General features: G+C 41.4%; 1 protein-coding gene across 1 annotated transcript in view; it reads left to right on the plus strand.

The window, feature by feature from the left end:
• LYPLAL1 (lysophospholipase like 1) overlaps window positions 1-26939 on the plus strand; it is a 39931-nt gene extending 12992 nt beyond the window's left edge. The window contains exons 3-5 of the mRNA XM_054023736.1: window positions 9966-10135; window positions 24078-24193; window positions 24783-26939. Of these exons, the coding sequence (XP_053879711.1) occupies window positions 9966-10135; window positions 24078-24193; window positions 24783-25022 (526 nt within the window). The 3' untranslated portion in view covers window positions 25023-26939. The remainder of the gene's footprint in view (window positions 1-9965; window positions 10136-24077; window positions 24194-24782) is intronic.
• Window positions 26940-27410: the final 471 nt, after the last annotated feature.

Consider the following 27410-nt stretch of genomic DNA (forward strand, 5'->3'; position numbering starts at 1 on the left):
GGTCCTTGAGAGGTCATCTGGTCCATCCCCTTGCTCTGAGGAAAGACTAAGTATACCTAGACCATCCCTGACAGGTGTTTGTCAGACCTGTTCTTAAAAACTTCCACTGACGAGGATTCCACAACCTCCGTTGGAAGCCTATCCAAGTGTTTATCCTTTATAAGCAAAAAGTTTTTCCTCATATTTAACCTAAATCTCCCTTGCTGCCAGTTAAGCTGATTACTTCTTGTCCTACTTCCAGGGGATGTGGAGAACAGTCTCTGTCCTCTTTATAACGGCCCTTTACATAGTTGAAGACTGTTCTCAGTCTTCTTTTCTCAATACTAAACATGCCCATTTTTTTAACCTGTCCTCATAGGTCAGGTTTTCTAAACCTTTTATTGTTTTTGTTGCCCTCCTCTGGACACTCTCCAGTTTCTCCTCATCTTTCCTAGAGTGTGGCACCCAGAATTGGAGACCGGCTGAGGCCTCACTAGTGCTAGGTAGTGCAGGGCAATTACATATGACACTCATGTTAATACACTCCAGAATGATATTAGCCTTTACTGCAACTGCATCTCATTGTTGATTCATTCAGTTTGTGATCCACCATAACCCCCAATCCTTTTCAGCAGGATTACCAGTTATTGCCCCTTTTGTGGTTGTGCCTCTGATTTTTTCCTGCCTAAGTATATTCTGTTCTGACTTCAAAGGGAGTGTTGCTTATGGAAAGGTGCACCTTGTTTCCATAGCGTCCCAGTGAAGCCTCAAATTATTAAAATGTCAATACTTTTACAGACTGTACTGTCAAACTTTTACTGGTAGGCTAAGAAGGATTTTCTCATGCAATTAAAGATAAACAATTTTTGTGTACTATCCTTGACTTAAAAAAAAATCCACTAATTCATAGTATTAATTAACGTGCAGTGGATCTTCCAGTCATTAGCAGAGATTAGCTGTGAAACAGCAAGGGCTTGCAAAAATGAGAATAAAGGCTTTTTCCTCCTTTTTCAATATTGTGTGATGTCTAGTCTAAAATAAGAGTGATTTTTAAAAAAATATAAAACCAGTGTCTGTGTCCCTTTGCTATCAGCCAAAAATTACACCCAGTGGAGAAAAGATCCAATAGCCAGAATTGTCAGGAGTTGTGTATAAGGTAATAGGATTCTCCCCTCCCCCAACAAAAATACCCATAGCCTTCTAAAGTCTTGCTACATAGAATCATAGAATGTCAGGGTTGGAAGGGACCTCAGGAGGTCATCTAGTCCAACCCCCTGCTCAAAGCAGGACCAATCCCCAGACAGATTTTTGCCCCAGATCCTTTAATAGCCCCCTTAAGGATTGAACTTACAACCCTGGGTTTAGCAGGCCAATGCTCAAACCACTGAGCTATCCCTCCCCCCGCCAATTGATCCATTCTACTCTCATTTACACTGGTGTAAATCCAGAGCAATTCCAGTATAGATTGGTTACATTAGTGCAATCAGAATCTGGCCCACTGAGTTCTGTGGAACAGCATGAATGAGTCTTGGCTAATGGTGAGTGGTCCTAGTTTAGAAGTGTTTGAAAATTGGATATGTATATAGGCAATCTTTTCTTTCCCCCTTTTGTTTAAGTATACTTTCAAGTCTAATTTTCTTGAACTTCTCCTGACACATATCTAATGCAGTAACTATTGGTGCAGTATGACACTGTAAGGCTGCCCTGTTAACAATAGCAATGTGTTTGTGTCCATGTTTCTAAAATATTATCCCGTTTTTGAGGGACTTATAAATTTGGCATGAAATGTACCCTGGGCTTTAGGATTTTGATACAGGAATAATGTGTAGTTTTGTTTGACCAAGTTTATTAAACAGAGAACCTGATCCTGCAAGCCCTTATATGCATTAAGTGCCTTTATTCCTGAGTGTAAGGGTTTGCACAATTCATCCTAAAGAGTTTTAAAAGTTAAACTAGGGAAAAAAGGGCAATAACGAGTTTTTTTTTCTTTTCTCATAAAGTTATTCATCTTAAGGTTCAAGTAGATTGTTTATTTTTACTTATTTAAATTCAGATAAAACTACAGTATGTGCCAAATTCTCTGCTGCTGGAAATTATTGCAGTGGGTCAAATTGCACCAGCAAAAAATTTGGCACTGGGGTGAAATCTGGCTTCGTTGAAATCAATTGGAAAACATCCATTGACTTCAGCACTACCTGGATTTCACCCTAGAGCGTTAAACACTTTCATCTGGCACCCTGCTCTGTTGCCTGACATGCGTGATCTTTCTTGAATATAAATGTAAACCAACAAAAATCCAGCATTAGAATGTCTTGTACAGAGCCCCAATCAGAATAAAGAAGGCGGCAGGATAATGAGCATATTACTAACTTTAAGTTTACCTTTCTCTTTCTTTGTACAGGGTTCTTAGCTCCACAACAAATTCCCAGCTCCCATGCCATGTGGCACATCAGCAAGCTCTCAGTGTAACATTTTAAAAACTTCTGAAAAAGGTATAGCTAGTACTTGCCCTTTCCAGGCCAGCTCCAAGTTTTCTAGCTGGGTTTGTAGCATGTGTGATTTCATCAGCAGAGTGCTTGTCACACAGAGAGTGGAGCCGGCAATCCATGATTGGACTGCACTTCTGTACCAGCAGAAAGGAAAGTAGGAACATTTAAAATGAGTGATATGCCGTCTTACCCTGCTTACCTGAGGCATCCACCTTCTTGCTATAACTAGGCTTTTGCTGATTGATGTTTTCACATCATCTTAAGTTTTATGTTGTACAAGTACAATTATTTATTAACTAATCAATACAGTACCAATAGTACTGAGTTCTTTTTATGTTAAAAATATTTTCCAAATGACATTTTGCAGGACCAATTTAAAGGTGATACCTAAAATGGCATAAATTAGAGTCTAAATTGGTGTAATCTATTCTCCAGAGAACTGGAAAAGATGTAAATTACCTCCCTGCTTTCACTTATGTTTTCTACATTGGTGTATAAGTTAGATTTACACATTACTAAAGTATTTCTAAATTACTTAAAGGATGTCTAATTTACACTTCTTCATGCATTACCTTCGAATTTGGCCTTTAATCTGCATAACAACTACCTTTGTATTTAAATAAAAATGTAAATAATTAAAATGAGTCGCTGTGGTACAGTCAGTCAGTCACAGGTTTCATAATGCATTTCTTTTTTATACATATGTTCAGATTCCTGGATCCCTGTGTACTATTTTGAATTCTTATCTTGAAATTATGGATTAGCATAGATTCAGTCCCTAATATATTCCCCTGAACAAGCAATTATAATAAAAAATGCACACTTAAAACAATTCCTTAATAATCCATTCAGACAAAACAATGCAGGCGAGATGTGAAGACATTTGGAAGCATTTTAAAGATTCCATTTATGGGGTGCCTGGTATTCCTTAGCACTGTTTATCTCTCTCCCATTTTTTTTAGTGTTTAGAGTTAGTTCAGCTTGTATAATGTTGCATTTCTAATGCTTGTTTGGGGGGAGGAGGAGGGAGAGAGGTAGGCTATGTTCTTTAAACAAGCCAGAGTTTTGAGGTTGAATTGAACAGGAGGAAGCTTTTTTTCTTTTAAAGGGTTGAGTCTTTCATGTGCTCCAAAGTACTTCATATAACTTCTGTTTTAAAAAAATCAGTACAGAAAGTAAATCCACATTTTAAAACACATTTTGCTAGTGGACCATAAATTTGTATTCAGAGAGTTTCAAAAACAGATTATAGGGACATGGGGCCTATACTTTTAAAGCCATTTTTTAAAAAAAAACATGAACCACAAAAATCTGTTGGGAGTAATGGTAAGGGTTTGATTTAAACTCTCAAAGGCAAGAAAATCTAAAGTTAAGACAGACAATGTGGTCCGACGCTGTCCTTAACTGATCACACAGTTGCAGGCATAGAGCTGCTTTGCTTCAGAGCCTTGTTGCAATGATGTCAAGTGAGGATCAGCGTTGAACTGAATTTTCAGTGCACTCTAAATTTCCTTACTTTCTTTGTACGTTTCAGGGCAACCTCCTCATGTTACTGTAACATAGGGGTCTTTTTTTCAGACAATTAAACCACAAAGAAAAAATGTTATACTCTATTCTTGGAGCTGTGCAGGTAGTTCTGTGCCAAACATATTTGTTTACGGTGGTAATGTCTGAGTTGTATTATACTAGTTAATAAAGGGATTTATTTAAGGAACAAGGTGAATGACTAAAACAGATGTGCCAGTAGGATGTACTGTTAAAGCTGAAAAGTAAGATTCTTTTATGCGAGTTATTTTTTATTGTATTTCTTAGAAATTGAATTTAGTTGTGAGGACATCTTTGTGACAACTGAAAGTATTCTGGCAATCCGTTTGAGGGTCTGCTCCTGTGCTCTTTAAATGGATCAATCTCCCATCTCCTTCACTGGCGATTTATAAAGATTGCATGTTAAAGCCCTTAATCCCAGGTTTGATCAACTGTACAGTCATATTACATTATGGATTTTACCATGATTCTAAATCTTTACTTTTAAATCCATCTTCAGTTGTAGCAAACATATATAATATATTTAAAATATTCCATAGTTTCTTTGTAGTCCCCCTATATAGTCAGTCTGCCTATATCCATCTGTTGTCCCTAGTCCTATACTTAGATTGTGAGCTCTCTTTGTTCTTTGTATGCACAGCACCTAGCTCAGCGGGGTGCTGGATTGTGACCCCGAGGCACTATGATAAGAGAATTAATAATAATGTAGTATATGTTTTTGCCATTCTGGTTTAATGACACAAAAATCTGCCCATGTCTTCAGCCTATGTTTTTTTCATGTCAGTTACTTACACAACAACACAGTCATTGTGAAAAGAGAGTTAAAAGTGGAGTGGCTTGCAAATATGTGACTAGTTTCTCACAGTTATTCACATTTCTGTTAATGGCATCATCAAAATGAAGGATTTTTGAGGCTGCATGGGGAAATAATGAATGCCTTGCATCTATAGCACCTTCCATTTCAGGATCTCAATGCACATTTCTTCAAAGATCAGTTAATTTAGCGTGCCAACATCCCTGTCATATAGGTAAGTGGCATTATCTCAACTCCAGAGATTGGGTGATAAAGGCATAGAAAGGTTCAGTGAGTTGCCCATGGTCACCCAGATAGTCTGTGGCAGAATCTAGAATGGAATCCAGTTCTCCTGATTCATAACCACCATTCTTTAGCTACAAGGTTGTAATTCCTGATTGTGAGTTTAGTGAGGCAGAGTGGCCTCCCTCCAGACTTGAGAACGAGGAACCATTACACTCTGCCTGGTGGGAGGAGCCAAATCCTCCTCACCCTTCAACAGAAGTACCAGGGTGGGGCAGGAAGGATAAAGTTGAATGGGACCCACGGAAGGAGGCAAATATCTCCAGCCCGCTGTGGCACTCTGGAATTGAAACTGCGCTGTGCAGCACCCTGCCCCTGGAGGAGACCTATCCTGGGCATGAGATGTCAGGACTGCCATCAGCCCTGTACCTTGAGGAGATGAAGCACCCTTGGATTATGGAGCCCTGCACCTGGAATGGGGTAGGAAGGAGCCAGGAAACCAGACTTTGCTCCACTTTTGTCACTGTTAGGGCCCTTGGCTGGGACCTGGTGGAGTAGGGTTGGCCCAGATCCCCTTATCCTTCTGCTGCCAACTCCACCTTTGGTCTTGTGGTCTAGTCACCCATAAGCCACTTTGTTTGTGGCTTGCCCCAGAAAAGAGACTGGGGGCCTAGACTCTGTGTTTGTTGGCTGCCTTAGCCAGGAATCATAGAATCATAGAAGATTAGGATTGGAAGAGACCTCAGGAGGTCATCTAGTCCAAGCCCCTGCTCAAAGCAGGACCAACCTCAACTAAATCATCCCAGCCAGGGCTTTGTCAAGCTGGGCCTTTAAAACCTCTAAGGATGGAGATTCCACCACCTCCCTAGGTAACCCATTCCAGTGCTTCACCACACTCCTAGTGAAATAGTGTTTCCTATATCCAACCTAGACCTCCTCCACTGCAACTTGAGACCATTGGTCCTTGTTCTGTCATCTGCCACCACCGAGAACAGCCTAGCTCCATCCTCTTTGGAACTCCCCTTCAGGTAGTTGAAGGCTGCTATCAAATCCCCCCTCACTCTTCTCTTCTGCAGACTAAATAAGCCCAGTTCTCTCAGCCTCTCCTCATAAGTCATGTGCCCCAGCCCCCTAATAATTTCTGTTGCCCGCCGCTGGACTCTCTCCAATTTGTCCACATCCTTTCTGTAGTGGGGGCCCCCTAAAAACTGGACGCAATACTCCAGATGTGGCCTCACCAGTGCTGAATAGATGGGAATAATCACTTCCTTTGATCTGCTGGCAATGCTCCTACTAATGCAGCCCAATATGCTGTTAGCCTTCTTGGCAACAAGGGCACACTGTTGACTCCTATCCAGCTTCTTGTCTGCTGTAATCCCCGGGTCCTTTTCTGCAGAACTGCCGCTTATCCAATCGGTCCCCAGTCTGTAGCAGTGCTTGGGATTCTTCCTTCCTAAGCGCAGACTCTGCACTTGTCCTTGTTGAACCTCATCAGATTTCTTTTGGCACAGTCCTCTAATTTGTCTAGGTCCCTCTGGACCCTATCCCTACCCTCCAGCATATCTACCTTTCCCCCCAGTTTAGTGTCATCCGCAAACTTGCTGAGGGTGCAATCCATCTCATCATCCAAATCGTTAATGAAGATGGTATACAAAGCCGGCCCCAGGACTGACCCCTGGGGCACTCTGCTTAGGCAAAAGCCTGCTCCACCCCGCCCAGATGGCCATAGCTTCCCTTATCGACTGTTCATTGCTGTCTGCTCCAGCTAGGAGGCTGTGGGCTAGAGATTGCTTGTACTCCGCCCTGCCTAGAAGCTGTATACCACTAAATTTGTTGTGGATATTTCAGCAATATCCACGCATACTTTTTCCATGTAAATGCCGGGGCAATCCTGCTACTGTAGGACAAAGCTCTTTTTTTAAACTTTTAATTTTTTTTTTCTAACAACCTATTGTAATTACTTGTATGTATTAATCCATTGGTTCTAGGAGTTGAAGTCTCTTGGCATTTGCTCCACTGTCAATAGCAGTGCTTACCATGGGCACTGATGCCAAGGTTTTTGAGAAAGGGCCTATATCCAGTATTTGGATAATATCTATCCCTAATTGTTTTATACTGCTACTCCTCATAGTATCTGAGTGCCTTCCATGTAAAATCAATAGCAATGGTGAAGTCCCTAGTGGAAAAAGCAAAGAACAAAATTTCTTAAACAGATTTCAGTGGAGCTTCTTCTGTGTATTCAATACTGTCTTCTGACCTTCCTTTAGTTTAATAAACAATCACTATTTATCCTTTGGAATCCAAACTAAGGCCTGATAAGTGATGTGTTTAATAGCACTTCCCCTTTCCCCTTCAGCCTCCTGAACGCCACGAAACAGCTGATTGCAGCCGGCGAGAGGCATGGGGGGGGGGGGGGAGAGGGGAGAGGCTGATCGGTGGGGCCTGCTGGGGGGCAGGAGGCACGGGGGGAGGGGGGAAGTGCTGATAGGCGGGCTGCCGGTGGATGCTCAGCACCCGCCATATTTTCCCCGTGGCTGCTCCAGCCCCAGGGCACTCACTGAGTCAGCGCCTATGGTGTCTAGCAGAGTTATGAATGTAAGCTCTTAGGCTTGTCTTTTGAAAGTGTTGTGCAGATTTCCTTTGAGGATCAGGACTGAGAGGTCGGGTATGGAGTGATCACTTCGTGATGGGGTGCTTTGTCTTTTATCATTTTCCTGTGGGAGTTCATTCAAGAATGTAGTCTCTTCTCTTATAGAATCATAGAAATATAAGGGCTGGAAGGGACCTTGAGAAGTCATCTAGTCCATCCCCCTGCACTGAGGAAGGACCAAGTAAACCTAGACTATCCGTGACAGGTGTTTGTCTAACCTGTTCTTTAAAACCTTCACGGGCAGGGATTCCACAACCTCCATTGGAAGTCTGTTTCAGTGCTTAGCTATCCTTATAATCAAAGTTTTTCCTAATATCTAACCTAAATCTCTCTGGCTGCAAATTGAGCCCATTACTTGTCCTACCTTAAGTGGAAGTGGACAACAATTTGATCACAATCCTCTTTAGAACAGCCCTTAACATATTTGAAGACTGTTATCAGCCTCCCCTCCTCCACTCCTCCCGCCCCAGTCTTCTTTTCTTTAGACCAGCAGTTCTCAAACTGTGGGTCGGGACCCCAAAGTGGTTCACAACCCCATTTTAATGGGGTTGCCAGGGCCAGCGTTTTACTTGCTGGGACCCAGGGTTGAAGCTGAAGCCCAAGCTCCACCTCCACCCAGCGACAGTGTCAAAAGCTCTACTAAAATAAAGATAAATCATGTCTACTGCTTCCCCCCATGCACTATGCCAGTAACCTTGTCAAAGAAAGCAAGTAGGTTGGTTTGGCATGATTTGTTCTTGACAAATCGATGTTGGCTATTACTTATCACGCTGTTATCCTCTCAGTGCCTATACTTAGATTGTAAGCTGTTTGAGTCAAGGACTGTCTTTTTGTTCTGTGTTTATATAGTGGCTAGCACAATGGGGTCCTAGTCCATAACTGGGGTTCTGGGCTGCCATAGAAATACAAATACATAAAATACTGCCTATTATATGTTCTGAGATGCAGCGGTCTCTCTGGTTTAGAAATAGACCGTTCTACTTCACACATGTGCAAACCCCATGGTATAAATAAGGGCAGAATTTGCTGCTTCATTAAGCATTTTTGGGATTGTTAGTGGTATTTTGTTTAAACCTTAGTAGTGAGAAAATCCAGATAGAAGACTGAAGGCTTCATTTTCATTTTCAGTGGGTTCCCAGCCAGACAAATTTATCAAAGGCTGTCTGTTTGTAGGCAACTATTGTAATCTGATCTGAGCTTTTCTGAGTTTAAGTTTAGAGTGAAAAATGTGCCCCTTGATTAAACATAGCAATTAAGGATTTTAGGGATCTTGGTTTTGACCCCCTTGACATGAAACACTGACCTCAGTGCAGTAGGTTTGGTACTGAATTGTTACCATTGTAAGACAATTAGATCATCTTTCTGGGGATTTTAGGGGCCAATTCATCATCATCATCATAAAAAAAAAAGTGTCTCCTTTGAATTGTAACTTCCTTGATTATTTGAGTTTTGGACAGTGTATGTAAGGTATTTGTGATACTAATCTGACACTAACTACAGTATTGCAAAGAATGGTATAATTACATCTCTAATTTCAATCTGCACGCTGACAAGGTAAGCAAAGTTGTGTTTTTCAACCTTATTTATAAAGTTATCTGGATTATTAAGATAAACTATCTCTCACCACTAACTCATTCTCTGTCTCCTACACACACTCACACAGACTGAAATTTCCATAGGTGCCTAGAAGATTAATTAAAAAAAAACAAAAAACCCTCCCATCACTTTCAATAGGAATTGTGCCTCTGAATCCCCACGGTGGTTTTGAAAAAATTTCAGCCTTATTCCTGATATAAAATCAGACCCCCACCCACTCACCCCCAAGACACATGTGACCTGAGGATCTTGCAACCCATAGAAAATAGGTCAGCATGTATTGACTCCCTACTCCCATTTATTTCAACAGGAAGTATGCTCAGGAATAGGAGTCACACCTGCAGATCTGTTGGCAAGGTTGTGCTCTAAAAGACTTAGTATATGAAACTATGCAGCCATGACCGTGTGCTGATTGAAACTTGCATTTGTATTTTAAACAGTTTTCTAAATGTCCTCACCCTTTAAGGATAGTCCTTGATGAACAAAGAGACTTTGTATAACTAGTAGTAAATAACGTTTAAATTAGACACATTTAGAATTGAGAGACAATTAATTGATTCCTTCTCTCCTTTTTCAGTCAGTCACCAAATTCTCTGTTATTTACCGTGGTTATACTGAATGCCTTTGTTCTCATATAGTTTTAATCAACCTTTCTTTTCTTTTCCTCCAGACCGTATACACCTATGAGAGGGGCCCTCTCCACTGTGTGGTTTGACAGATGGAAGATCTCTAATGAGTGTCCAGAACACATTGAAACCATTGATTCAATGTGTCAGGTGCTTACAAACGTGATTGATGATGAGGTTAAAAATGGCATCAGCAAGAATAGGATAATTTTAGGTAAGATTTTTTTTATGTTTATACCTTATGAGAGAGCTGGCCCACCGGCCCACATCCTTCGGCCCACCTGTTCACCGCTCCAGGCCAATGGGGTCAGTGGGAAGCGGCGCAGGCCGAGGGATGTGGGAGCGATCAGCCGAACCTGTGGACGCGGCAGGTAAACAAACCGGCCTGGCCCACCAAGAGCTTTCCCTGAACAAGCAGCGGACCGACTTTGAGAACCACTGATTTAGACAACACAAATTGTTGCACATTGTATCTTCTCTACTGCTGTGGTTGCTTCGGAAGAGTTTAGTCATGAAAAAACAAAAGTCCTGTGAAATGTTCGGTAATGGTAGAACTTGGTAACAAATGCATTTATTCATCATATTTAGCACTTATCTAGCTCATTACATCTTCAGAACATTGTACAAATATCTACTAATCTTCGAGCACTCTCAGGGGACATGCTGTATCAGGCCTATTTTACGGTTGAGGAAATTGAAGCAGAGAGGTTGAGGCCACAGGAGTAGCATAAGTCAGAGATGGAATTAGAATTCAGGAGTGCCTGACTCCTTGTTCTATTCTGACATGACTAAATATTTCAGGTTGGAGTAAACTTTTAATGTGAGAACTTCTGACGTCCTGGGCAACTGACTCTTGCCATTGAGCTCCTAAGCAGTGGAGCCAGGACCATTCAGTCTGCATATTTTCTTGGCCCAGCCCTGTGTTGCTCTTTGAAGGTCACTGTTTACTTTTCCTTGGTGGCTCATTGCCCTGGCTGTAGAATGCATTATTTTGAATGGCTGTCACCACAGTCTCTTTGATCTGGCTTTCTTGTGTTATACCTGCAGGCCTCGAGACAGCTGAAGAAGAGCAGGTGTTTTTTTTCTGGGAGTGGGGTGGAGATGTTCCACATACAGACTCATTCTGCTGCTAGATTTTCCCTTTGACCTCGGGAAAATAAAAGTAGTGAGATTGCAGGGTCTGAGACACACTTTAAATCTGGGAAAACATCTAAGGGAGTAAGTGAGGTTAGTTGTCTCCATCCTTTAGTCTCTTTTGAAAGTTCCAGCCTCTATCTTTAAATTCTCTATCTTTAAATTGATGAAAATTGTCTTTTCTCCCACCCTTTGTCTGTCTTGTCTATGTAGATTGCAAGGTTTTTGAGAGACGTTCTCTTGCTGTGTGCATGTACTGTGCCTAGCACAATAGGACCCTGATCTCAGTTGGGCTTCTAGACACTACGATGACAAAGAAAGACTGCGTCAGTAATCCAGCATCAGACCAAATAAGTGCAAATGTGTACATAGGGGTGATGAGAATGTGGGTGTGGAAAAACTGGTGCACAAGATCTTATTCACATGGCCATGTAGGTACCTTCCCCACTGCTAAATCAAAGTGGTAGGGCTGTATACTCCCTCTGCACAGATGTGAAGAATTTCCCAGGTGATAAAGGGTGATGGGAGAAGAAGGAAGTGGGAAGTCACATCAGACCCGGTCAGTCATCGCTTTGAAAATGCCATGAACATTCTACCTGGATGGGGGAGAGCATTTTAAGAGGGGATCTGGTGGCGAACAGGCAGCTGATTAATTGATATGCCATGTGGGGAGGTAGAGTGCTGTTTGACAAGGAAGTCAAAGAGAACAAGCTTATAGTGGAGGAAGCCATTGTTACTCAAGAGACTTTCTCCAGAGGTGTTCAGTGGCACAGATGCCGAGAAATTGAATGGTGGTGGTGGTGGTGGTGAGCCATGTGGTAAATTAGTAGGACATTTTTCTGTGGAAAGAAGGAGTGGAGGGATTAGACAACTGAGTCAATGAAGGAGAGAGTGAGACTTGGCAGATAAGCTGTTGATGGCAATGGGCTGAAAGCAGCACAGGCTGGATGGATGGACAAGTAGATGCTGAAGGAGATGAGGTCATAGTCAAGGTGTGGGAACACTGATGTTGAAGGAACAGAGGAGCAGTGTTTTCTGAAGACAAAGTTGAGGGAGTAGACATTTTAGTGAGTGGGATTTAATTCAGTGGTGACGGTCAAAGGAGGATGAGGGGTCAGATGGCATGTCATTGTGGAAGTTGTAGGTTGAGAATGAGGGTCAGAGATTATGAGGGGAGGGAGAGCCAGGTGTAAAAATTAGGACACAAAGTGGGTGGTAGCTGACTGCTGCATAGAGTGGGACAGGAGAACAGTCTGAAAGAAAGGAGGATAAACGAGACAGGAACTCCAGGAATGGAAAGGGAGAACCTAGCATTTTCATCATGGTCCTCTGGAGGGTAACTGTCCTTCCTACTCTAATTCAAGTTTTACACAGGGTTGGGGTTTGTTGATACAATAGGAGCATTTGTTCCTAAAAGAATTGTGGTCTAAACCCTTCATCTCAATAACACAGTTAATTCTGATGACACCTAATGATGACGGCTTAATGATCAACACTGTTAACCATTTCGCTACATCATTTTAAAGGAAGCATCCAGCTGCTCCTGGCTTGAAGGTGGGACCTGAGTAGTGTACAGCCACTCCTCCCTCTTCACCTCAATCTAATTCCGAAACATCAGAAGAACCGCTTCCTTAATATTAATCACATCCTCGTTTTCAAATATACAGTCTAAGTTTAACAGTTTTAAATACATATGTCTTTTGATACTTGATGTAAAGTGTGTTGCAAGTTCTGTGGGAGTTCCATGCACCAATTGAAGGCCGTATACAGCCCATAATATTTATACCTTAAGAAAAAGTTTTCAGAAGGTGGTCTCAAGTCATCACAGCGAGTCTTACAAAGGTAGCAAGATTTCCAACTTAAAGAGCACCATCAAGGATTTTTTTTATAAGTTTAAAAAAAAGAGAGGATTTATTCGATTGTTGTGTAGTAATAACCCAATCCAGAACAAGAAAATGAAAGCCTTTTTCTTGCCAAATGCCCCCCTCCACCTTCAGTTGTGTGCATACATTGATTTCTTATTGTTGGGTCTTGCTGTTACTGGTTAAAAATAACCTTAGAAGTAGAATTATATGGATATTAAAGATACAAAGGAATGTTAAAACTGGTCAAATTTGACTATTGTTATGTTATAAATTTCTGTGTTTAATTCCAAATTAGGCAGATCCTAAAATATGCAAATCATGATGAAATTTTAGAACACTTGAGAATAATTTTTATTCTGTTCATATCTAGGTTTTTATACTACACCCACCGCTGTAGTATAAGCACCCTGGTTCTGTGTGAATTTCAAAAAGATCCTTGGATTTAAAAATGAGGTGTCAATTAATGTTGAAGCCTGTTCTAAAGTTCAGTTATGATGTTTGGATACCTAAGCAAAAGCTGACTCTCCCCCCCCTCCCCCCCTTTGATTTACTACTACTTTCCTAGTTTTACAGGTCACTTTTTGTATACCACAGAAATGCTGATCCAAGCACGTTGGTCTTTGCCACCTGTAGTCACTTGTATAAGCAGCCAGTGAAAATAAACTTTCAATAACAGTCCTGTAGACTTGATCATGTGCCAGAAAACACATGCATGATTCCTGACCCCTTGTACTATAACAATAACATGAGAGAGACAACCACTTTTTTGTTTATTGCTAGACTTCTTACATAGCTACTGGACCATGGTGGAAGTAACATGAAAGGGCTGCATCTCTTGTAAATATTGGCATAGTCATCCCTCTCAGTATGTGTGAAAATGGGATGGGGGAAGAAATATCTTGGCACTAGACATCCCAGAGAAAGAAGGCATTGTAAGTACTGAGAGATGAAAAATCAACAATAAATCATTAAAACATGCTGGGCAAACATCTTCACCTACAGCCATGGCTTTTTATGTCTCCAGCCTCCAAGTTCTCCCATCTTGCATCTTTTGTAATATTGGAAGATGAAGTATGTTGTCTTTCATGTAAGGACACTTACTACATAGCTCTCCAGAGGTAAATTTAGGGTTGTGTGCTGTTGCCCATTCCTGTAGTATCTGAATGCAAAGAAGATGAACTAGAGTTTTGTGTGCATGTGTGTGCGCATGTAGACATCTAGTATGTGGCTGCGTGGGTTATCTAAATCAGTGGTCTCCAAAGGGGGTTGCGCAAGAGGTTCCTTGGGGGTGCACGGCAGGAGGAGCGCCTTTTTTTTTTTTTTTGCTTTGGCGTGGCAGGGGGGGCATGCTCAAAAATTTTTTTACTGATAGGGGTGTGCAATCAAAAAAGTTTGGAGACCACTGATCTAAATTATACCTAAGAAATGAGTGACTCAAACCAGTACTATCAGTCCTCCTTCCCCATATGTTAACTCAATTTGCTGTAATGTAAATGCTTTTTTGTCAAGTTTGGTAAGTACTGATTTAAATGGTCCTTTCACTTACATTTTGGGGTGAAGGTTTTTGTGGCTAATAGTGTCTGCCACAAGATCATATACTTCAATTTCTTTGCCTTTGCTGATTGTTTTATTTTACAGCACCCGAAACTCTGCTAGTTGTTTTACAGTACAGACAGAAAGACATAGGTTTTGAAAGATTTGCATTCTAAGTTTAGGGTTGCCAACTTTCTACTCGCACAAAACCAAACTCCCTTGCCCTGTCCATGCCCAACCCCCACTCACTCCATCTCCCCCTCTGTCGCTCGCTCTCCCCACCCTCACTCACTCATTCATTTTCACCGGGCTGACTCAGGGGGCTGGGGTGCAGGAGAGGATGAGCGATTTGGAGTGCAGGAGGGGGCTCTGGGCTGGGGAGGTGGTGCTGAGGGGTTTGGAGTATGGGAGGGGCTCCGGGCTGAGGCAAGGGGTTGGGGTGTGAGAAGGGGTATGGGCTCTGAGCTGGGGGTGTGGGTTCCTGGGTGGGGCCAGAAATGAGGGGTTCAGGGTGCGGGAGGGGGCTCCAGGCTGGGGCAGGGAGTTGCGATGCAGGCTCTGATGTGGGGCCGGGGATGAGGGATTTGAGGTGGAGGAGGTTGCTCTGGGCTGGGGCTGAGGGCTTCGGAGTGCGGGAGTGGGCTCTGGGCTGGGGCAGAGGGTTGGGGCATGGGGTGTGTGTGAGGGCTTTGGCTAGGGGTGCAGACTTGGGGGTGGGGCTGGGTATGATGGCGTTGGGGTGCAGGAGGGTGCTCCAGGCTGGAACTGAGGGGTTCAGCGAGCGGGAAGGGGATCAGGGCTGGGACAGAGGGTTGAGGCCAGGGAGGGGGTCAGGGGTGCAGGCTCTGGGCGGCGCTTACCTCAAGCAGCTCCCAGAAGCAACAGCATGTCTCCCCTCCGGCTCCTATGCGGAGGCGTGGCCAGGCAGCTCTGTGCACTGCCCCATCCACAAGCGCTGCCCCTGCAGTTCCCATTGGCTGCGGTTCCCTGCGCAGCGCCGCCAACCAGACAGTCAATGGTCCGGTCAGTGGTGCTGACCAGAGCTGCCAGGATCGAAATCTGGACACTTGGTCACCCTTTCTATGCATGGTACAGGGACCAGGCTTAGCAAACAGTAGGGAAGGGTTGGAGTAAGGAAGGTCAAGGGTTACAGCAATAAAATCAGCAGTTACTTAGTTCAGCCATGTTCATGTCTTTATAGCGCAACTAATTTTTAAAAATATGTATTTATTATTGATCACATATAATGGGCATCATAGACTATCCTTGACAGGTGTTTGTCCAAATTATTCTTTAAAACTTTTAATTATGGGGATTCTGCTACTTCCCTTGGAAGTCTATTCCAGAGCTTAATTACTCTTATAGTTAGACGGTTTTTTTTTTTCTAATATCTAACCTAAATCTCCCTTGCTACAGATTAAGTCCATTACTTGTTGACCTGTTTTCAGTGGACATGGGAAACAAGTGATGACAGTCCTTAATGTATTTGAAGACTGAGACCAGATTCCCCCTCAGTATTTTTTTCTCAGGACTAAACATGCCCAGTTTGTTTGTTTTTTAACGTTTTCCCATAGGTCAGGTTTTCTTAACCTCTGATAATTTTTGTTGCTCTCCTCTGGACTCTCTGCAGTTTGTCCATGTCTTTCCTGAAGTGCGGTGCCTGCAGTTGGACATGGTTCTCCAACTGAGGTCTCACCAGTGCTGAGTAGAGCAGAATAATTACTTCCCACGTCTTTCATACAATACTCCAGTTAATACATCCCAGGATGATATTAGACTTTTTTCATGACTCATCACACTGTTGATTCATATTCAAATTTGTGATCCACTGTGACCCTCAGATCCTTTTCACCAGTTATTTCCCATTTTGTAGTTGTGCATTTTATTTTTTTCCCCCTCCCTAAATGTAGTACTTTGGACTTACCATTATGGAATTTCATCATGTTGAATTCAGACCAATTCTCAAATTTGTCAGTGTTGCTTTGAGCAAGTAGAATATGGATTTCATAATACTTGGGCACCACCAACCAGATGGTGATAAGCAATCCGGAATCTGTTCTAGTGTCCCATTGTTGGAGCATTTCCATAAACTCATGCCATCATTGATGCTAGGATTGGAAAAAACCTTTTGGGTCATTTTGTAGTTGGCATACAACATTATTCTGTATACTAATGTTTTATTATTTGTGCTGGCTTAAAAAAAAAACTGAGGCGGGTGTGAAATTACACACGTCAATTTTTTTATATATTTTCAATTTTCAAAATATTTCAACCAGCTCTTACTATTGTTTGTTTTAATTGTATTTTAGTGCCAACTGGGTGCTCAGGTTCATAGAGATTTACATGAAGATAGTCTCTGTGTAAATCCTGATCCTTCAAATGTAGCCCAGTTGGAACTATTCATGCTCATAAGTATCTTTGAGATTAGGGCCAAAATGAGGGACACAATATGGTACAGACATACTACATGACAGTTCAAGTTTATGTTAGTTACCTTTGGTGGATCATCTCTGAAAGGCAACCCAGAATAAGAGGTACCATTTTTCAGGAGGGAGCTGAAAAAAGCAAAGGTGGTTTGGTGCTTACGAGGAGGGAGACAACCTCACAAGTGATGAAGCTGCATGGAAGAAGGTACAAGATGTGAATGAGATACAGATTTTAAAATGTGGGGTTGTGAGGGAGGCTTGGAGACTCATAGGGCGCAAAGTTGGTGCAGAGGGCTGGAAAGGTGGAAATGAATGGAGGTTTTAAGCTAATCTGTTAAGTAAGGCTGCAAAAACCTCCCTTGGCAATATTGTTCCGCTGTTTAAAATTCCTGCTGGCAGAAGAATTTCTTCTTTTATAGTTTCAGGCCATTGCCATGTGCTAGGCCAGGTCCACACTAGAATCTTTTGCCGATACAACAATGTGCGATGTGGGCAGGTGGTGGTGGTGGGATTGTTTTTAACAACACTTTTATACCAGTAAAAGTTCAAGTGTAAATGCAGTTATACTGGGGGGAAAGGGGGGGAGTTATTTTTCCAGTATAGCTTATTTCATCTGGGGAGCTGGTATAAGCTATACCAGCAAAAGCACATTTAATTAACTGTTACAAGACTGACCCTCAATCCTGCCAGCTGATCAGTGAGAGCGGATCCCTACACCCATGCACAGCCCCATTGAAGTAAATGGTTGCAGAGGTCTGTCTGTGTGGACTGGTCACCAGCAGTAAGAGATTAATCTTGTTATGTTTGACAGATATCTTCCCAGTACCACATCTATGGTCTCATCTTCATAAAGGCGTACAGAAATAGGGGTTAAACCATAGTTGTAATAAGATGATCAGATAAAAGACGAATGGACATTTTCTTGCTAGTCTTTACTTTTCTGCCAATGAACTTTAAAAATTGTAGTCATGAAAATGTGTTTTTCATATCAAGTGAAAATGTGGCAAAATTTCTTTGAGTTCCAACATGAAACAATACATACAGCAAAAAAGTATCATTTTTACAATAAAAATGTAGAACTTGTACCACTTAGTTGTTCTCTGAAAACATGTCATGTTGCTTGAGTGTTTTGTCAGGAGAGAAACCTGGACAACAAATTTATTCATGCTCCCAATTTGTAAAAAGAGAAAGTGTCTGGCTACTAAAAGGAAGCTGCCTTTATTCTTGTAAAGGCATTAAGAAATTACTGAACAGTAAACAGAGGACAGAACTGCGGTGGATTCTAAACTGTACATTTCAGTATTGCTAGGGGATAGGCGTGGGAGTTATGTAGCAGTGCTTTACAGATAAACAAGGAAACAAAGTCCTTGCCCTGAAGAACTGACAGAAGACAGTTATGTTCATGAAGTTCTTTGTGTGGAATAGATAAAGAAAATGTGCTATCCCGTTAACATTCATCCACTGTTGTAATATTCAATTGTGTGCCCTATTAGTTCTGGGGCACGGTAACTGTTCATATGTACAATAATAGGCTATCGTTATGTTGTCTTGTCAAGGCATTTTTTTCTCCTGCCGCACCCACTCTTGCAGTTCAGCTAGTGGCCATATGCTCATTATATGCTTTTGTACTTAGTGCTTACTTGATATTTGCTGGTCAGCTCAAGGCAAACCGTAACAGGTTGGGGGAAGTGTCTAGGTGGGATACTGTAATGTGTTTATGCTTATGGAAATATTGATTTGATAGAAGGGAGTAACGAACACATGAGTCTCTTTGCAGGTCACTTGTTCAGATATTTTGTTGCATTCACCAGCGGGGAAAGAGAAGTTACCCAAATCGTCCCTAGAGAGGGAAGAAAGATGGGCAGAAAATAACAAAATGAGAGTCAGTTTGGAAAAATACAAGCTAATACTTCCGAGTAATAATTATCCTAAACTCAGATATTCAGTGGAAAGGATAAATCCAGGAATCAGTAATGCTGAAAGAGTGGACAGAAAATTAGATCTGAATATACTCACCCCAGTAAAATGGGCAAGAAGGTAATTGTCTCTCCTCACACCATGCTGGTGGACTACATATGGAATATTATGTTCATTTCTGGCCACTTCATTGTCAGAGATATATTGATAAACTTGAAAAAATTCAGGGAAGAGCAGGAAAAATTATCGAAGAAGGGCCCGACTAATGAGGAAAGATTCTAAAAGGCTGAATATGTATCATTTGGCTAGTGATGATGAAGGGCCTGGTTCTCCTCTCACTTAGATCAAAGGGAGTTACACCAGTGTGATTATGACTCAGGGAAGCAATTCGTGATTTACACCAGTAAGAGAGAGAAGAATCTAGGCTTTAGCGCTACAGAGCACAGACACATCAAGGAGGAAGGGCGGAATTATTTACGGTGCTAAATTTGGAGTAACTTGGTGAAATAAAGGGAATGTTTAAGTTGAATATTAGGGAACGCTTAATGATTACCTGTTCTGTTCATTCCCTCTGAAGCCCTTGGCATTGGCCACTGTTGGAAGACAGGATACTGTAGGTCTAGATGGGCCATTGGTCTGACCCAGTATGGGTCTATTGGTCTGTAGAATAGTTTCCAGGCAAGTGGCTTTGAACACATTAAAGCTAGATGGAAAAACCTAACTGGCCACCCGGTCCATTCTACTGTAAATCTAAAATTATTTTCTACAATAAGTTTATTAGTACATTTTCCAGTCTCTGATTTCAGAAAACCATTAGTGAGATAGAAGTCCTAGAGCCCATTATGGGGTGCAGTCTTCATGACTGATTAAAAAGATATTCTTCCACTTTCTAAGACACAAAGAACTGAACATTTTGAAGACAGGGATAGGAAATCAAACACAATGTAGCAAGGGAAATCAGAAGATAAATTGTTAACAGGCTGGCTGGTATACAGGGCACTTGTAAGAGAGACCTTAGATAAGGCATCCTTCATTCTGGGTCATGAAATTAAGCATTCATTTACAGATTTGAGACCCAAACCATTGTTTGATGAGTGAATAGTGGGTTGTGAGTAATGCAAAGAAATGAATATAACTGAAGTATTATAATAAGTAAACTGGTCAATTCCTGGGTTTAAGCATAGTGGTTGAATCAACAGATTTTGCTTCACATATGGTTCTGATTCTCATCTCACAGGTGTTGATTTGGAGTAGCCTCACTGAAATTTAAAGGTTTAAGGGGAGTTGAGTCTGAAGATTTTACATTTAGACAGAACATCTCATTATGAAAAAATCCTAAAGCCCTTTTATAAACTGTATATGGAAGAATTTATTTACTTCCCACTGAAACATGGCAGTAGTTGTTGGGATTTAATCTTCCTTGAGAGGGAATAAAATATTTATGGGAAGCACAGTCTCCTCCTGCTCCTCCCATGTTATGTCACCATGCACTTGAGTGATTGAGTTACTCTATACTGCACCTGAGGTTCTAGAGAACAGCCTGCTTTAAATCTCTTGCTTTTAACATGGGTATCACACATGCAGAGCTCAACCTTGATTCAGGTTCTTTATTTGGAAAGTGAGGATGTGAAGGGTTCTGATTTCAGCTGAAAGCTCACAAGTAGCTATTTCAAGGACAAGCAGTTTCTTCCACATGGGCAGTGTGTCCTAAAAGTTCACTTTATCCATATCCTTCTCTGTTAATAGTGGTTGACTTTCAGAGAGGACACATATGTGTGGCAGACCTATTACAGAAGCAGACTTCAGCCCCATCAGAGCAGGTTTTGGTGTATTATCTCAGGTGCTCGTTTTGGAGAAGCCTTGTTGAATTGGGGCCTAATAGGTGTTTGCCTAATTTTAAGCATGTGCATCATAGGGATGTAAATGGCATTTTTAAAAAGTAGATGTTTAAACTATTAAAATTGTACTGGTTAAACGTTTAACCGGTAGGCTCCACTGCTGGCCCCGCGCGCCCGGGGTCCCGGCTGCTGGCCCCACGCAGAGCCCTGGGCATGGGGGGCCGGCAGTAGAGTCCCGCAGCAGAGTTTAAATGTTAACCGGAATAACTTACCAATAAGACTCATGCTTATCGGTTAACTGATTAACATTTTACATCCCTAGTGAGTCACCCCTTTGATGTCAATAGGATTACTTGTATGCTTAAAGTTAGGGCACACAGTTAAGTACTTTGCTGAATCAGTGCCACAGGAGAGTATATTGCTTTTTGATCACTGTTCTTGACATGCAGCAGAATCCATGATAAAGCCAACATTTACTAACTGTTACAAAGCACTAACCACATATCTCTCAAATTGTAATTATAAGGGAAAATCTGTGATACTTGCAGATGTTTTTATGGGGAACCTATTGGCAAATTCTAATATTTTAATGGCACCCCGTGTACTCCTTGGGAGTGGAGTGGTCTGCACATCTAAAATTACAACATCTGAACTTGCATCATTGATAGATACTCACAACAGAATCTGGTTAGTAATGTTGTAAGTCTTGCATGTTCCATGCTATCTTTCCTTATACTGAGATAATTGGTACTTAAACTTGCATGTAGTTATCGTCTGTTTGCTTGTATCTTGTAAGTTGTGTCAGTTATGAGATCTTATTTTCTGTAACAACTGTGTATATTTTATTTTTGTTTCATTTTAATATTTCAAGTCTTTTAAAAAATAACTCCTTGAGTGAACATGTGTTTTATGTATTATGTCAAACTTAGATGTACATTGAAATATTATCCTTTTGGAATCATAATATTTTGCCTTCATGTATAAATACTCATTGAAATCACTGTCTGCGAAGCATTTACTATATAGTATTTACCCAGACGCTACTGTGGTATTGAGTGATAAAGTGCAGATTTTCCCATGGAAAACTGAATTCAAAGAACTAGCCCTTTGTATTAAATTTTCTCATAGTAGTACGAGCCACATGAAAGCACCATTACCTAATATTCTTCTACACAGAAGGTGATTGCATTGTCAAAGACTGCTGGTGAGTAATTGCAGATAGTCTTGCCAGAGTGTGACTAACCGGGTGCAAAATTTTAGATTAAATCATTTACAAACTAGTAATGGCTTTTCAATGCACACATTTGTCTAGAATCTAAAACATAAAAATGTGCTTACATTTACATATGGACAATGTGTATCTGTGTGTATAGTGTGTGCATTTATATGTATATATATAAACACATAAAATAACCTTTTGGAGTGTAATACACTATATTTTTGTGAGTTTGGAAGATGGCATGCCTGAGTGGCATGAGGAAGTGGGTGAGAAGCAATTGGATCTCACTAGAGAGCATAAAGCACACTTCAGCCAAGACAGATTGCTGTTTTACAGAAGTGAGTTTTGGGTAGTTGTAACATTTTATCTAGATGTTCAGAGAGTGTGTGTGTCTCTCTCCCTCCCTGTATTCATGAACCTGCATTAATAGTTGAGGTTTTTTTCTGTGGTGGTCTTTTGAGTTCTCTGTTTTGCCATTGAACTTTAGCCTTTTGTGTAATAAACAGACACGGGAGATGCTGTGCCCAAAAGGAAATTTCCTGCTGGAGAAGACCAAGCAGTATTTGCACAGGTTCTCTCCTGGGGGTTTCAGCGGGGGTGGTACAAGGTGTAGTTTTAAGTTGCGTTCTGGTCTCCTCCACCCCTGCCCGCGCCTACCTGTGCATCCCCTGGCATGTTGGCTGTTTCCTTCCCCCTTGCTAGGGCCTCACACTTTCGAGATAGCACTGGTCCCCTGTAGTCATCTGTCACCATTGCTGCTCTTACCCTCAGACAGATTTTTCTGCCCTGTGCCTTGGGATACACTGTCATAACACGTGGTCAAGTCTACAGTACCTAAATTATACAGTGCAGAGTTAGGTTGATGCTCAGTGCAGTGTCTTTACAGAAATTCCACACTAGCAGCTTTGTGTAAATGCTGTTCAGGGCAGAAGTAGAGTGGAGCTGGGTCAACCCAGTGGATGGACTATGACATCAACCTGCCATTCTGCCTTTAAAAGCCCCAGTCAAAATCATACTGCATTTCATTTGTATTTCTTTTTCCTCTAATCTATATTCAGCACCTTTTGTGTTTAAAAAGTTCAGAACTCAGAACTTCACATCTATTTTTAGCACCAGTCAAACTACTTGGTGAAACCCAAATGCACCACCAAATAAGCGAACTGTGTAAAAGTACTGTTCTAATTAAGCATAAGTCATAACCATTCTCTGTCAGCTTATGTCTGTGCACTGAGAGAGATTTCAACAGAACAGTCATTCCAGCTAAGTGCTTCCCTTCTAATGTCCTCTGTTAGCTGGATACAATAATAAAATACCATCTACATTGTGTACGTGGAAAGTAACCTGATGGTCATAGTCCATTTCCTAACAGGCAAGTATCTGTCATCTTTTAAAAAAAAAAAATGCTGGTGGCAGCCTAGTTATTGTTCTCAAAAGGTAGACAAGGGTTGAATGAGTAGAGAGAGTAATCAATTCTCTTACCCTTCAAAGTTATCCATTAGAATAGGGGTAGGGCACATTGTGGGGAAGTGTTTCAGCTTGTCCAGCTGCACCGCCCATGCCGTATCTCTCCTGTGAAAAAAGAGAGGATCTCAGTCTGCCTGGCATGGTGGTCCAGTGGTGTGAATAATTGATTATGTACAGTGATGGCAGGAGCGCCGCCAGCTTTTTTGCCGCCCTAGGCGGCGGAAGGTCCCGCCCCCAAAATACCACCCCGGACAGAGGCAGCGGAAGGTCCCGCCCCCAAAATACCGCCGATGACCGTGGTGGCCGAAGATCCGGCCACCGCGGTCGCCGCCCCCCAAATGTTAGCGCCCTGGGCGACTGCCTAGGTCGCCTAATGGGTTGCGCCGGCCCTGAGTGATGGTGATATGCTGTCATCTTTCATCAGTGCTAGACTGACAAAGTATGAAAAGTCACCTGAAGAACTGGAGTTGACAGCCCTACCCACAGCATGAAATTCTGCTTTGCATTGTCTATAAAACACACACCTACAATGTCCAAACAGCTGGTGGAGACCATTAAATGAGAGGATTATGAAATAGAACCATTCTGGTTTATTAATTTTTCCTCCTCTTTTTAGCTGTACAGCTTTCTAACTGAATCTTAGTTTGTTTTTTTATATATATATTTTTCTAAAATATTCTGAAAATAATCAAGTCAGATGTTAGATTAGCAAGACATAACTAAATCCCAGTGTCTTTTTTTTTTTTTGGTCACGTTTTAGGAGGTTTTTCCATGGGAGGTGGCATGGCAATGCATTTAGCGTACAGGTATCATCAAGATGTGGCTGGAGTCTTTGCTCTTTCTAGCTTTCTCAATAAGACATCTGCTGTTTACCAGGTGAGTAAATGCCAGTCTTTTTTACAAATACCTTTTGGAGCGCATACAGATTCCACCTAAAAAGATAAACTGATAATTAGGCAAAAACAATTGAAGCACAGCATTTCCTGGGGAGTGGAATTGATTAACTCCAAGTGGTCATTAACCCCAGGGAATATCCTGCACTGAGAACATGGGTAAGCAAAATATCAGGGACTAAAGGCTTGAAAACTACTTTTATCTTTACACATTGTTTATTTGCTTACTTTTGCAGTCTCACTGCTATTACACTGTGCAAAGTATGCCAAGTGTGCAATGGCACATTAGGCAATTAGATTAGTTACATGGCATCTTTAATTATTGTACCTATTCTTTGAGAATGTCTAGCAGATTATAAAGGTCACGGGCTCCAATCTGCTGTATTCAGGTCAACGTGAACCCTTCTATTCAGGTTACGTGGAGCAGGATCAAACACTGCATGTAGATTTTTGCAGTTGTAAGTGGGCCTTGTTTAGCATATTGGAATTCCATATATAAACTTTTGATATATCTCTTCAACATTTGCATCTTCTAAAATCCATATTTGAACTCTTTTTCTTCCCCCATCTAGGCTTTACAGAAAAATGAAAGTGTCCTTCCTGAATTATTTCAGTGTCATGGAACAGCTGATGAGTTAGTTCTGCACTCGTGGGGTGAAGAGACCAACAAGATGTTAAAATCATTGGGAGTAGCAACATCTTTTCATAGTTTTCCAAATCTTAAACATGAGTTACACAAAACTGAACTGGAAAAATTGAGCTCCTGGATTGTAAAGAAATTGCCTGTGGAGACAGCAATGTCAAATGAATAAATGAAATTAACTTAACATTTCAAAATAACATGTTTATGTATGGCAAGGGCTTGCCTACACTAACAGTTAATGTACAGCAGGCTAGTGTGAGGTAAATCTGCAACCCAGCTTGCCACGCACTAAGTGTCTGTGTGGATCCTGCTGCCTCACTAGTTTCCTAGTGTACTTTTCCCTAGTGTCTACCCTGCTTTGAAACAGAAGTAGATCAAAGTGCACAGTGAATGTTTAGTAAATAGCAGCATGGTCCACATGGACAGTTAGTGCATGGAAAACTAGTGTGTGTGTCTATTGCACACTAGCCTGCATCACACTGACTGTTCATATACACAAGCCCTAAGAGTGTGCATCATCTATTTCGTAAATATAAATCCAGCTTCGTATAGACACTGATGTTATATACAACTTTCTTACAACCTAGCCCGGATGATTCATAGATTCATAGATTCTAGGACTGGAAGGGACCTCGAGAGGTCATCGAGTCCAGTCCCCTGCCCGCATGGCAGGACCAAATACTGCCTAGACCATCCCTAATAGACATTTATCTAACCTACTCTTAAATATCTCCAGAGACGGAGATTCCACAACCTCCCTAGGCAATTTGTTCCAGTGTTTAACCACCCTGACAGTTAGGAACTTTTTCCTAATGTCCAACCTAGACCTCCCTTGCTGCAGTTTAAACCCATTGTTTCTGGTTCTATCCTTAGAGGCTAAGGTGAACAAGTTCTCTCCCTCCTCCTTATGACACCCTTTTAGATACCTGAAAACTGCTATCATGTCCCCTCTCAGTCTTCTCTTTTCCAAACTAAACAAACCCAGTTCTTTCAGCCTTCCTTCATAGGTCATGTTCTCAAGACCTTTAATCATTCTTGTTGCTCTTCTCTGGACCCTTTCCAATTTCTCCACATCTTTTTTAAAATGCGGCGCCCAGAACTGGACACAATACTCCAGCTGAGGCCTAACCAGAGCAGAGTAGAGCGGAAGAATGACTTCTCGTGTCTTGCTCACAACACACCTGTTAATGCATCCCAGAATCATGTTTGCTTTTTTTGCAACAGCATCACACTGTTGACTCATATTTAGCTTGTGGTCCACTATAACCCCTGATGATAAACTACTGATACTTACTATGTTTTTACTGTCCAGTATGCAAAACATGGAAGCTACAACATTCTGTGGAAGTTACGGAGAGTATTAAAACCATTTATAAATGGTCCAAACTATTTTCAAAACTTTAATATATATTGTTCCATGATTTTCCAGATCATCCTGTTTTTGTTCCAAGATGGAAAAATCTGTAATAGATTTTTTTTTAAGTATAAAAATAACGTTACAGTCTACAAACATAGCCGTGTGTAATATAAGGCAAGTTACACTTGAGGAAAAAATTATGGCGCCATTCCTGCAAAGGCTTAAGCGTGTGCTTAACTTTATGCACTGAGTAGTCCCATTGGCTTCAAAAAGACTTACAGTATGTAAAGTTAAACACACACGTACAAGGTTGTACTGCACTTCACAGAAATCATTGAGGTTTGTGTTAAAATGAGAAGTCTTTAGCTTCAGCACTGATGCTTGTTATGTACTATCATTGTGGTGATATTTAGAAATCTAGTTTTGGAATTGCTGTTAAAGCCGGATTTGTTTTTTTGTTTGTTTTTGGTTTTTTTAGGCAGAGGGAATAATGGACAGAAAGATGCCATAATGTTTCTTAAATATACCCTGTTTTTGGAGGGGAAAAAAAATTCTTTGGGAAGAGCGTCTGTAGAGACTTATATTTGTGTCAACTATTTTGCAGCCTGCAGGATCACGTTTTAAACTAAAAGATGAGGACACTTGAGTCCTCAGTGTGCATTTAAACGAGCTGTAAATAACAATGATTGTGATATAAAGAAACCTCGTGTCCCCATTATTTATATTCAACCCTGTGTCAGTGTTTGATAAATCTATTCTTATTTCATTTTTTCCTTTGTATTTTCCACTTTGCCCCAATTCCCCCTCCCCAAATTCAATAACTTTATTGGCATGACAAGGTATTTGTGTTGCCAAAGTCAATACATCCAAGTCTCTTGCTTAATCTCCTCCTTCCCCCTTTGTTGAAGAGCAGATTTAGGACACTGTTGTTTGCTCTGTCACAGTAATCACTGCCAGTATTGGCTATGACTTCAGGGGGGTCAGCCAACTCCATGGGGCTGAGAGGTTTCTTTCTACCCTTGTGGGTTTAGCCCTAAGCCAGATTTTACCTATCTTGAAGAGTAAGTGAAGGAAAAAGAGTGTCAGTATTAAAGTACAAGGCATGTAATTGGCAGTAGCAAGTAACAACTTCCTGCTGCTAAAAATATTTTGCGTTATTTCATTCCATTGGCATTAGCAAGTCAGCAGTCTGTTCTGAAA

Source organism: Malaclemys terrapin, chromosome 3, assembly GCF_027887155.1.
Source record: "Malaclemys terrapin pileata isolate rMalTer1 chromosome 3, rMalTer1.hap1, whole genome shotgun sequence".
Taxonomy (NCBI): domain Eukaryota; kingdom Metazoa; phylum Chordata; order Testudines; family Emydidae; genus Malaclemys; species Malaclemys terrapin.